We start from the raw sequence: 11,269 nt of genomic DNA on the forward strand, positions 1-11,269 counted from the left end.
GGCTTTTGTGGCACCTGCCTGCACCGTTCCCTACAACGGCACGGCAGGCAGCACTGGGGACGGAGGTATGGGGGGACAGGGACAATGGGGACAGAGGTACGGGGGCATGTGGGACTGGGGATGGAGGGACTGGGGCAGCTGGGATGGAGGTATGGGGGGACCTGGGGGGACGGGCGGGCTGGGGACAGAGGTATGGGGCCATGGGGGACTGGGGAGGGACTGGGGGGGCTGGGACGGAGGTTGGGGGGAGCAGGGGGGGCTGGGGACAGTTGGGCTGGGGGCAGAGGTATGGGGACATGGGGGACCGGCGATAGAGGGACTAGGGGTCTGGAACGGAAGTATGGGGGGATCTGGGGGGGACTGGAGGCAGCAGGACTGGGCAGACTGGGAGCGCTGGGGATGGAGATGGAGGGAGTGGGGATGGAAGTGTAGGGGCACTGAGGGGACTGGGGACACTGAGGGGGCCGAGGGCGGAATTACAGGACAGAGGTATAGGGACACTGGGGGGACTGAGGCCAGAGGCATGGGGGGGACTGGTGATGGAGGAACAGGGACACTGCGGGTCTGGGGACATGGGGGGACCAAGGCCAGAGGCATGGGGGCTGGGGGCATTGGGGCGGGAGGGGCACCGGGGTGCTGGGAATGGAGTTGGGGGCCCAGGGAGGCACAGACCCCTCCTGACCCAGCGTCACCCCCTACCGCTCCCTGCCCCCGCTGCGGCGTGTCCCCTGGACCCCCCTGCCGGGGACCGCAGCGGGGGAGATGGGGGGGTTTGCGCCAGGGGGTGCAGCCCACGCCCACCTCCACGTCCCCCAGGCCACTGCGCCCTGCAGCACGGCACCCTGGGCACCGAGGTGCTGCTGCGGTGCCCGGCCGCAGCGGGACGGCCGGCTGAGTGGCGCCGGGGGGGGACTGTCCTGGGAACGTATCCTGCACCGGGGCTGGCGCTCCCCAACGCCAGCCTGGCCCACGAGGGCCACTACAGCTGCCACCACCCTGGCACCAGCGAGACCTGGGCCACCGTCTGCCTGCGGCTGGGCTGTGAGTGACCCTGGCCCCCCCATGCCCCCCCCCCACTGCTGGCGGGGGGTCCCCTGGGGAGGCCGGCAGCGGGGTGATGACTGTCCCCTGCCCCAGATCCCCCTGCACTGCCCGCCGTCGAGTGCTGGGCCATCAGCTACCCGCAGGCAGTGAACTGCTCCTGGGTCCTGGTCCCCGAGCCGCTGCTGGACACCGACTTCGTGGCCACGTACAGGTCAGCGGGGGCCCCGAGCCCCGACTGAGCCCCCCACCCCGTGCCTGCGTCGCACGTGGGGCTGCAGGCAGGGCGGCCTGCCCCTCGCCCAACTCCCCCCTCTGTCCCCACAGGCACGGCTTGTGGGGGGCCACAGGGACGGGCGAGTGCATCCGCACGGGGCCGCGGAGCTGCTCCTTTGGGGACGTGCAGATGTTCTCCCTCACCCCCTACGTGGTGAACGTCACGGCCGTGAACCCCCTGGGCACTGCCTCCAGGCTCCTGCCCTTCCTCCTGGAGAACATCAGTGAGTGCCGCTGGGACGGGCTTGGACTCCCTGTGCCCCCGCAGACCCCTCGCCCCCTCGCCCTTAACCCCCCACCTCCCGAGCAGCGTGCCTGGGTCTAATCCAGCCCTGGGCCTTCCTTTGGGCCTTTCCCCTCCGGCTTGCTCCCCTGCCTGGGATGCGGAAACATCAGTGCAATGATTTGTTGGGTCTCAGGCCACCTCTGCAGCCCGGATTGCACAGCTCGGTCAACGGGGCTGGTGGACGCGGCGTCACCGTCCCCAGTGGCTCTGTGCCCGATCCCCCAGCCAGCACCTCACACCTTCATTGTCTCCCTGCTTCGTTAGTAAAGCCGGACCCCCCCGAGGACCTGCGGGTCTCACCCATCCCCGGGGAGACCAAAAAGCTGCTGCTGGAGTGGAGCCCGCCAGGGTCCTGGCCCTTCCCGGAGTACTTCCCGCTCAAGTATCGCATCCGCTACGCCCGGGAGGAGGGCTCTGTCACCAAAACGGTACTGCCCACCCCCCGCCGCATCCCCCACGCTCCCACACGGGGTAAACTGAGGCACGGCTGAGGGACGCATCCCCGAGCAAGGCTGCGTCCTGGCCCCCTGGCCCACGGGTGCCCCTAACCCCGCTCTACCCCTAGATCGGGCCGTACGAGCAGACATCTTACACCCTGACGGGAGTGCGACCCGGGACCCTCCACTACATCCAGGTGGCCGCCAAGGACTTCACAGACTCGGGGGAGTTCAGCGCCTGGAGCCTGCCGGCCTCGGGGACGCCCTGGATGGAGCCATGACAGGCAGAGCAGGGCCAGCGTCCCCTTCCCCACCCTGCTCCTCTCCCTCGTCCCACCGAGGGACCCCACGTGCCCCAGCCACTCTCTGTCCCCGTGCCTCCGGCAGCGCGGAGCCACCAGTACTGGAGGGACCCACCAGAAACAGGCAATAAACCAGCTTGAGGCTCTGGTCCCCGTCCCGCTTTTGTGATGTTCTCCTCGAAGCGGCTGAGCTGCCCCTGGGGACGGTCCCTTTGCTGGCTGAGGGGCCGGACGGGGCCAGGCCAGCCCTGGCCGCGGGCAGAGGGGAGGGCACAGGCTCCGACCGGCCCCGGTCACCTCAACTGGTCCATACGGCCCGGACTGGGCGCTGTGGAGGGTCCAGACCGGTGGCTTTGCCACCCCAAGGCCTTGGCTGGTCTCTGTGGCCTCGGATGGTCCCTGTGACCCCGCCATGGCCCAGACTGGGCCCCCCCAGGGCTGTATGGTCCCCGTGGCCCCTCTCCATGGTCTGAGGTGGTCTCCAGGGCCCACACCGGCCCCAGACCGGCCTCCAGGGCCCGGCCCGCTCCCCCGGCGACCTCCCGGGCCCCGACCCTCGCCCCCGGAACCTCCTTTCCGGGCGCCGCGGGCGGGCGGGCTCTTGGCGGAGGCACTGCTCGCTAACGGACGGCAGAGACAGCCAGTAGCAGACGAGGATCCGCCGGGCAGCGGCCGTCTCACCAATGAGCGGCGGAGGGGGGCGGGGCTACTTCCCGGAAGTGGCGGGCGGTGAGTCGCAGCGGGGCTGAGGGGGGTGCGCGGCCATGTCGGAGCGGGAGGGGTTGGCCGTGAGCTGGGGGGGGGTTCCCTGGTCGCTGTGGGGGGTACAGAGGCCGGGGGTGCTGGGGGGGTCCCGATCACTGCGGAGGGGTCTCCAGGCTGAGGGGATCTTTGGCGCTTCCCAGGTTGGAGGGGTTCCTGATGGCTGTAGGGGGGGTCCCCAGGATGAAGGGGGCCTGGGTGGGGGGCCCTGATGGATTGGGAGAGGGGTCCGCAGGCCGGGAGGGGAACCCGGGGCGTGGGGGGAATCTCAGGCTGGGCGTGGGTCCCAGACTGGGAGGGGGGGCGGCTGGGCTGGGGGGGTGCGCGGCAGGGGCTGCCTGGGCAAGCGGGTTAGGCCCTAAAATCGTGCGAGGGCTGGGGGGGCTTGGGCTAAGGGCTCGGAGACAGGCAGCCCCCGCTGCCGGGGGCTGGCAGGGAGTGCGGGCCGGCGTGTTTGGCCCGGGAGAGCGTACCGGGTTAGTGGGGGCACGCTGGCTCCTGCTGCGTGGAGCTGGTGCCGTAGGCTGGTGCCTGCCGCGGTTCACAGGCCTCTGGGTACACACGGGTCCCTGCTCCCTCCCTGCTCGACTTCCATCCTGCTGGTCACAGACTCAGGCTCCCCAAGCAGGGGCAGTCCGTGGTGCCGCTCACGGCCCCCTTCGACATGCGGTACGAGGGGCCGTGCTGGTCAGAAGGAAGCGGCTGGAGGAGAGAGGAGTTTGCTTGGGAATCATTTGGCTCTGTTCATTGCAGAGGAGCTGCTGCCGGCAGCCATTAAAAATTGACACGGACCAGAAGAAAAGGGATAAGAGAGAGGGAAGAGATGCTGTGGGTGATTTTGGGGTTGTTTGAAGAGTAGGTACTGAATTTCCAAAGGCGAAAATAACCATTGCTCAGAACCTGGGTTGACACAGCCCGAAAATCGCTTGGACTTTTATTGGTCTTTTTGCTCTTTTCTTTTGATGTGTTATGGACTTCTCTTTCTTCTTTTTTAGTTGCGAGACGCGTAGTGAATACGTCTCTAAGGGGAAGAAATGCCCGTAAGGAGACTGTTCAGAATGAGGTGTACTTGGGACTTCCCGTGTTCTGCTTCTGCAGTGCCTGGCAGAGATCGCTTTCAAGGTGAAGTATTTTCTGCGTTTTCTCGGGGGGCTGCACGGTCTGCAGACTCTGCTGAGCACTGGAAGCACGGGCTGTACCCGCACCTCATGGGGAAGAGGTGTCCCAGCAAAGACTGAGTCTGAGCGTGTGCTTTTTGGTGGCTCTTCCCTTTCCGCAGCAGTTCGTAGTGCTAAAGCGTCTCGCCCGTCCGTGGGCAGGGAGCAGCAGCGCATCGGCTGGAGGAGGATGAAGGGACGAGGGTGTCGGTCTGCCCTGTGATGTGAATGAAATTGGGAAACGTTTGCCTGGAGCTACGGAAGTGGCGACAGGGTGGCCGGAGCTGAATTATCCCAAAACAATGACATTGCTGTGCTGCGTTTTACCTTAGATCTCGAGAATGCCTTGGAGCACAGAGCCACTCGCAATTTGCAAGCTGAGAAAGCCTTGGAGGAAGAGGAGAAGGCGATGCAGAAAGAGAGGGAAACGGAGGAGAGAAAGAATCCCTGGCAAAGAAAATCCCCGAGGCACGGTGGAGGGCTGCAGGGCCCTGCCCTGTCCCCTTCAAAGCCCGGCTGAGGCCCTGGGGAACTCTGGAGTGCAGGAGGGTCTTGCCTGGACCATGGCTAAGCCGAGCCCAAACCCCAGAGCTCTCGGGGGGCAGCAGGACCACCTGCAGACCCCGCCTAAGCCCGGCCCCAGCCCCAGAGCTCTTGGGGGGGGCAGCAGGGCCACCCGCAGACCCCGTCTAAGCCCGGCCCCAGCCCCAGAGCTCTCGGGGGTGAGCAGGGCCGCCCGCAGACCCCGTCTAAGCCCGGCCCCAGCCCCAGAGCTCTCGGGGGGGAGCAGGGCCACCCGCAGACCCTGTCTAAGCCCGGCCCCAGCCCCAGAGCTCTCGGGGGGCAGCAGGACCACCCGCAGACCCCGTCTAAGCCCAGCCCCAGAGCTCTCGGGGGGGAGCAGGGCTGCCTGCAGACCCCGTCTAAGCCCGGCCCCAGCCCCAGAGCTCTCGGGGGGGGCAGCAGGGCCGCCCGCAGACCCTGTCTAAGCCCGGCCCCAGCCCCAGAGCTCTCGGGGGGGCAGCAGGGCCACCCGCAGACCCCATCTAAGCCCGGCCCCGGCCCCGGCCCCGGCCCCGGCCCCGGCCCCGGCCCCGGCCCCGGCCCCAGCCCCGGGCTCTCTGGGCGCGGTGCTGCCCCCTCGTGGTGTGACGCGGCGCCGCAGCCAGGCGGCGCTGTTCGCACATGCGCCACACGGGCGGTCGCGCTGGTCGCTGCCTTAATGCGGTTGCGTGCCAGTACCGCAGTTGTGCGCATGCGCAGGACGGGCCGTCCGCCCTCTGCCGCCCTCGCGGGGCCACGGCCTAGTTCTGTCGGCACCCCTGTGACGCATGCGCACTGCATCGGCGGCACTAGGACTGCAGCCGTCAGGCTCCCGCATGCGCAGTGCAGCGGCCGTGCAGCCGCCAGGCTCTGTCAGTCTCCTTGGGCTGCCGGGAGCTGTAGTTTTCTGGCACTGGGCTGCCAGGGTACCTCAGAACAGTGCACACCATCTCAGGAGCTGCAGTCTTTGGCGTAGCCCCTCTTCGAACTCCTCTTGTTCTCTCAGGTTCCCTCCTGAGGCCCTCATTTTTTTCTCTGAGCCTTCTTTTGTCTCTCTGGCCCCTTCAGGACCTCTTACTTCTATCACACCACCTGCTGAGTTCTTCCGTGTGCCCCACAGCTGTCTTTTATCTCTGTAGCTGCCTTTGGACCCCCCCCTTGTTCCCTCAGAACCCTCCTGAGTTCTTTTTTGTGCCCCAGAGCCGTTTTTGTCCCCTGTGCTATCTAGGATGGCTCTGTTCAGTCCCTCGCTGTCTGATGAGACCTGTACTCTGCTCAGATCCCATCTTGAGTTCCTCATTGTTTCCCCAAGCAAGGGAAGGTGAGGGGCACCAACAGCTTTCGGTCCTGGGCACTTCTGTGTGGCAGCCCTGGGTGGTGGGTCTCCATTTTGGACCTGGGCTCTGGCGAGGGTGAGGGGGTAGAGGAGGGTGAGGATGAGGTGGTCGAGCCGGTGCAGAGCCCCACAAGCACCCTCACCCCAGCACAGCCCTTTTCCAGGGCGCTCGGGAGGCCCTGCCCACCTCCAGTGTTCCCCGCGGCTTTTACTGGGCTTTGCCGGGGCACAAGCAGGGCCCTGCTTCCCCCAGAGTGCCGGGGGCCTTTGCTGGGCTTTGCCGATGCCTGCAAGGAGCCCTGCTTTTCTCCAGAACTCCCTGGGTGCTTTTCCGTGTTTTGCCAAAGCCGGGGCAGGGCTCTCCTGCCCTCCAGAGAGTCCCAGGGCTTTCTCTGGGCTTTGCTGGGCACCCAGGCAGGGCCCTGCTGCCCTCCAGAGTGCCCTGGGGCCTCATCCAGGCTTTCCTGGGGCCCGGGCAGTGCACCACTGCCCTCCCGAGAGCAGCAGAGCCTTAACCGGGCCTCGTCGGAGCACCAGCAGGGCCCTGCTTCCCTCCAGAGAGCCCAGGGGGTTTCACCGGGCTTTGCCAAGTCCTGGGCAGAGACCTGCCGCTCTCCAGAGAGCACCGGGGCCTTAGCCAGCCTTTGCAAGGGTCCAGACCGGGCCCTGCTGTCATCCAGAGTTCCTTGGGGCATTCACCGGGCTTTGCCAGCCTTCTCAAGGTGCCCAGCTGCCCTCCAGTGTGTCCTGGGGCCTTCGCCAGACTTTGCCGGGACCCACAAGGGGCCCTGCTGCCCTCCAGAGCGGGTCGGAGCCTTTGCTGGGCTTTGCCGAGGCCAGGGCAGGGCCCTGCTGCCCTCCAGAGAGCACCGGGGCCTTTGCCAGGCTTTGCCAGGGCCCAGGCGGGGCCCTGCTGCCCTCCAGATTTTCTTGGGACCTTCGCCAGCCCTTGGAGGGGCTTGGGCAGTGTCCTTCTGCCCCCCAGAGAGCCCCTGGGCCCGGGCGGTGCTTGCTGTCCTTAAAGGGCATTTGGGAGAAGGGCTCGTTCATCTCATGCAGTGAAGTTCCATCTTGCTCCAGCTGATGGCACGATTGGGAGCGTGTAGAGCAGAGATTTTTCCCAGGAAGATAGACGGCATACTGGACAAAGTCCCAGTTCTCCCGCTCGAGTATTTGATATTGTACAGCGTGGGTCTCAGCCTCGCACCACGCCAGTATTCCCACCAATAATGAGTTCAGAGAAGAGCCTGTTTCTTATAAAATGAGAAAATAAATACAAGCCAGGCCAAGTCACTAGGTCAGAGATGAGACAAGAGTTATCTGCAGGACAAGCAACCGGCAGTTTGAGGCTGTAAAGGACTTCCAGCCATAGGAATGGGCTCCCACCAGCAGGAGTTAATGGTATGTCAGTCCACAGGAGAGCTTCCTTCCATAGCACATGTGTGTTTGAGGCAATAATCCCTCCAGGGTTTCAGCTCCTTCTGTGTCTGACTTACAGCTGTGTAACCTTCCAAACACACAGCAAAGGCATTTTTCTCTGGGAAAGTGTCAGCTCCCTTTGGCCTCATGCTGACAATCGGCCATTGTGTGTCCATCGGTGATCCAAAGCGCGCTAAAAGAGACTCCAAACTGGCTGGGCTGAACACCTGGGCTTTCCTGGTGCGGTTGTATAAGCCAAACAGCCCTTGAGTTAATACTGTGGCGTATGGAGTGAAATCGGGTCTCTGGGATGGGAGGTCTGTGCAGCTTAGAGCAACGAATGGCTCCGTAACGTGTGTAGGTTAGGAATGCACCTTTATGAGGTCTTGCAATGGCAACAATTGATTATACATATGGGGACAAAAGTCCACCTCTTGATTTTCTTTGCATTTTGTGGATTCTGCTGTTTGAGGAAGAAAAAAATTATTTATATTACTTATTTCAGGGAGGCAGCTTGCTTAATACTTAAAAGCCAGGGCCAATTATTTTTCTTCCTGGCTCTGTCACTTGCATCAGTGGAAGGACAGAGCTTCTTTGCACCTTAGGAAGGACATCAGCTTCGCTGCAAAATTTCCCTATCTTTAGGATGACGATAAAACTAATACCTCACAGGATGCTGGAGTGGAACTAGTTAATATTCAAAAAGATCTTTAAGCTTTTTGTTGATTCAGGTCTTAATAAAGCCATTGCTTACAACACAAGGTTTGCTTTCTAAAATCAGTTTAAAACGGCATAAACTCCACATTCGTTCTAAAATGTGATGGCAAATTCATGAGAGCTTTTACAGGATGGTTCCTGTCATCTGAACATCACGTGTAGTTTTTGATTGTTTTCTCTTCATACCTTCTTAATAAGAAACCTTTGAATTTGGATTCTGATTAAAAAATGTCCTTGGCAGGGCAGTTTTTTATGGTTGCCTGGCAGCTCTCAAAACTTTCACAGATGTTTCTCCATCATTTACATTCAGATTCTATTTCTGCAGCTTTCTATGTAACCAAAATACACCGCTTTTTATTAATTTCTTTATGGAAGCTGAATTTTTGGAATACAAGGCAGCGACCTGAGGCAGTTGGTGTGTGCTCGGTTATCGTATCTCTACAGATGGAACGGTAGCTCTCTGGGAACATGAGAACACACGCAACTACAAGACCAGCCCTCTTAGTCAATGAAACCATGGACTGAAGTTTCATGAGATCCTTTTCCAACAGGCATAGATAGTCTCTGAGCATGTTCTGGAAGGGACCTGCGTGAAGGGAGTCACTAGGGTCACTGTGACAGTGCATGTGCTTTTTTGCTGCTTTGTCGTAATGTGATTTAGCTGGGGTTTTGTATGCCAGCAACCCAGCTGGTGGCAGACAGGGAGTGTGTAACTAAAACTATGATCTGGTAAGAAAAGAGCCTGCATACCCTGACTTTCCTGGGTGGAGAGCTTGGCAGTCCTCAGATAGTTCCTTTCCAGCTTGGGTTTTTCTTTCTCTTTGGCCTCAGGAGAAGGGGCCCACTGGGGAGCTGCCCTTTACAAACCTTGTCTCTATCTTCTTGCACCTTCACAAGGCTCCTGTGTTTAGTCTGGGGCTTGCTGTAACTTAGCAGCATTAGGTAACTTAACAATTACAGTAACCTGCAAGAATGCCTGACTGAAAACCCCTCTGTGCCGGGCAAAGGGGCTCCACTGGGGAGGTGAGTAGGTTCATGATGTTGTACCCTCCCTCTTTTCCTTTTACAGCACTTCGCAGTCTAATAAAAGCTGCTGATTCCCGTTTAATGGATAACGTTGGTTACTAACAAGCTCACCTCCCTCTTAAAAAGCCAACCTTGGTCCCAGGAGATCTAATTTAGGAAGCACATGTAAGGCAAGGGTGTCCTGCGAGGGCCTCTGGGGTGGAAGCCACACCATGCAGTACTCTGGGCTGGTCGGCTGCCAGAGCTCAGAGTATTTTTATCCACCAGCTGAGCTGCCAGAGGCTCTCCTCAAGCTCTGCACCACCTGAGTCTTGTGGAGGACACACTCGCCTCTACAACAGGCATTAATTCTTCACGAGTGGTGCAGGGACTCCCTGATGGCAGCAGCCAGCAGCAGGCACTGGTAGTGGAATAGACACGGCATTGCAAAGAGAAAGGCTCGAGCCCAAGCCTTGTGCTACAAAGCTTTTCTGGTGCCAGCTCTGGTACAATGTCAGCTTACCCTCTTCAGTCTGGTCCACTGGATCTGCAGTCTCCTTCCTCTGTGGGTCCTCCATCCTCTTGCCTCAGGTCCTCCATCCTCAGCCTCAAACTGTTTCAGCAGAGGCGAGGATGCATTTCACTACAGCAAAGCAAAAAGTCTCTTAAAATACAGAGGGGAAAGACCTCTTTCAGAATGTGTGGCAATGTTTGGATGTGGAAAGCTCTGATACAGAATTTTCCCAACGACATCTCCTTTCAGTGATATTTCCCATAAGGCACCGTCATCCTCCTCGAAGTGGTGAGTGATGCTGGAGGACACGTGCATTGTCATATTTAGCAATATGGAGAAGACTTAAATGTTAATATGGTCATACCACTGGTATAATGCAAATGTGTATGGGCAGATCAGCGAAGATCACCGGTGTACGTCGGCGTGTGCTTATAGTCGCTGTCCGTAGCCGCTTGAGCTCTGAGCCATCTCAAGTGTTGGGTGCACGCAGCATCCTCCCTGAACACCACATAAATTTCAAACCTGCTATTTCCAGTCTACAACGAGGCGAAGGAATTAATCTATGGCCTGTTGTTTGCGCGAGTGACAAGCCTGTGTCAGAACACCCCAAAAGCATGACATCCACACCCATGAATGCGGTTGTGATGTGAGTGACATGAAGCTAGAGGGGATCTTGGGTGTCCAGAGACAATCAGGAGACATGAAAGCAGACAGCTTCACCCTGTTCAATATGGTCTTCTTTAAACTATGTTTTTACTTCAGATTTGGGCTGCCAATAACTCATTCAAACAATGATCTAATGCCTATGTGAATGTTTGTAAAACCTCACTGCTCTGGCAGGTTGAGCGCTTGCCAAAAAGCAATCACATGTAATTAGGGAGAAGGAATTTGAATATACTGGCCTTTCAGTGCAGCATATTTTCCAGTTGTGTTTGTACCATTTTAACTATCTCATTAACTGGGATTGTGCTCCGTGTTGAGGTATGTGTGACTTGCTCCGGTCTTCAAAGGAATCTTCTCTGTAGACAGCACTGCCAAAAACCTGTCTAAAAACTGCCTAGGATGTGGATATGAGATACCTGTGCTGGACTGTCCCTGCAGTTGTGCCCAACGGCATCACTGGCTTGACTTTGGAGGGAAGTAAGTATATAACGAACTCCTCATATACTTCCCTGGGGCTGCCGCAGTTCTCGGAGGGAATAGTCAGAGACTACGCTGTGATGAATTAATGGCCATATCCTTTCTGGGAAGAACTTTGTTCGTGTCTGAAAGCAAGATGGAGTAAAACCTTCTCAGTCAAGCAGGATAATCAACATCACACACATATGACGGTTAGTGAACGGCTCAAGTAGTTTCCCTTGCGTTCAGCACCGGCACCTGGTTATTGCTCCTTTTCCTTGGTCGACGGCAGGATGAAGAGGAGAGAGCCTGACACAGGCAGTGCCCCAAGTGGTCTTTCAGGTCCTCAACTCTC

At 59.4% G+C, this 11,269-nt stretch overlaps 1 protein-coding gene and 1 long non-coding RNA gene across 2 annotated transcripts; both read left to right on the top strand.

The window, feature by feature from the left end:
* The first annotated feature begins 106 nt into the window (after positions 1-106).
* On the top strand, positions 107-2,321 carry EBI3 (Epstein-Barr virus induced 3). The gene is made up of 6 exons (XM_075524056.1): positions 107-149; positions 817-1,041; positions 1,138-1,255; positions 1,369-1,541; positions 1,868-2,031; positions 2,169-2,321. Exons 1-6 carry the CDS (start codon positions 107-109, stop codon positions 2,319-2,321), a joined length of 876 nt encoding a protein of 291 aa, XP_075380171.1.
* An 842-nt stretch (positions 2,322-3,163) lies between these two features.
* On the top strand, positions 3,164-4,694 carry LOC142420543 (uncharacterized). Its single transcript, XR_012778772.1, has 3 exons — positions 3,164-3,247; positions 4,100-4,226; positions 4,387-4,694. It is a non-coding gene; the product is annotated as an uncharacterized LOC142420543 (long non-coding RNA).
* The last annotated feature ends 6,575 nt before the right edge of the window (positions 4,695-11,269 follow it).

This window comes from Mycteria americana, chromosome 24 (genome assembly GCF_035582795.1).
Source record: "Mycteria americana isolate JAX WOST 10 ecotype Jacksonville Zoo and Gardens chromosome 24, USCA_MyAme_1.0, whole genome shotgun sequence".
In the NCBI taxonomy this organism is placed as follows: Eukaryota; Metazoa; Chordata; class Aves; order Ciconiiformes; family Ciconiidae; genus Mycteria; species Mycteria americana.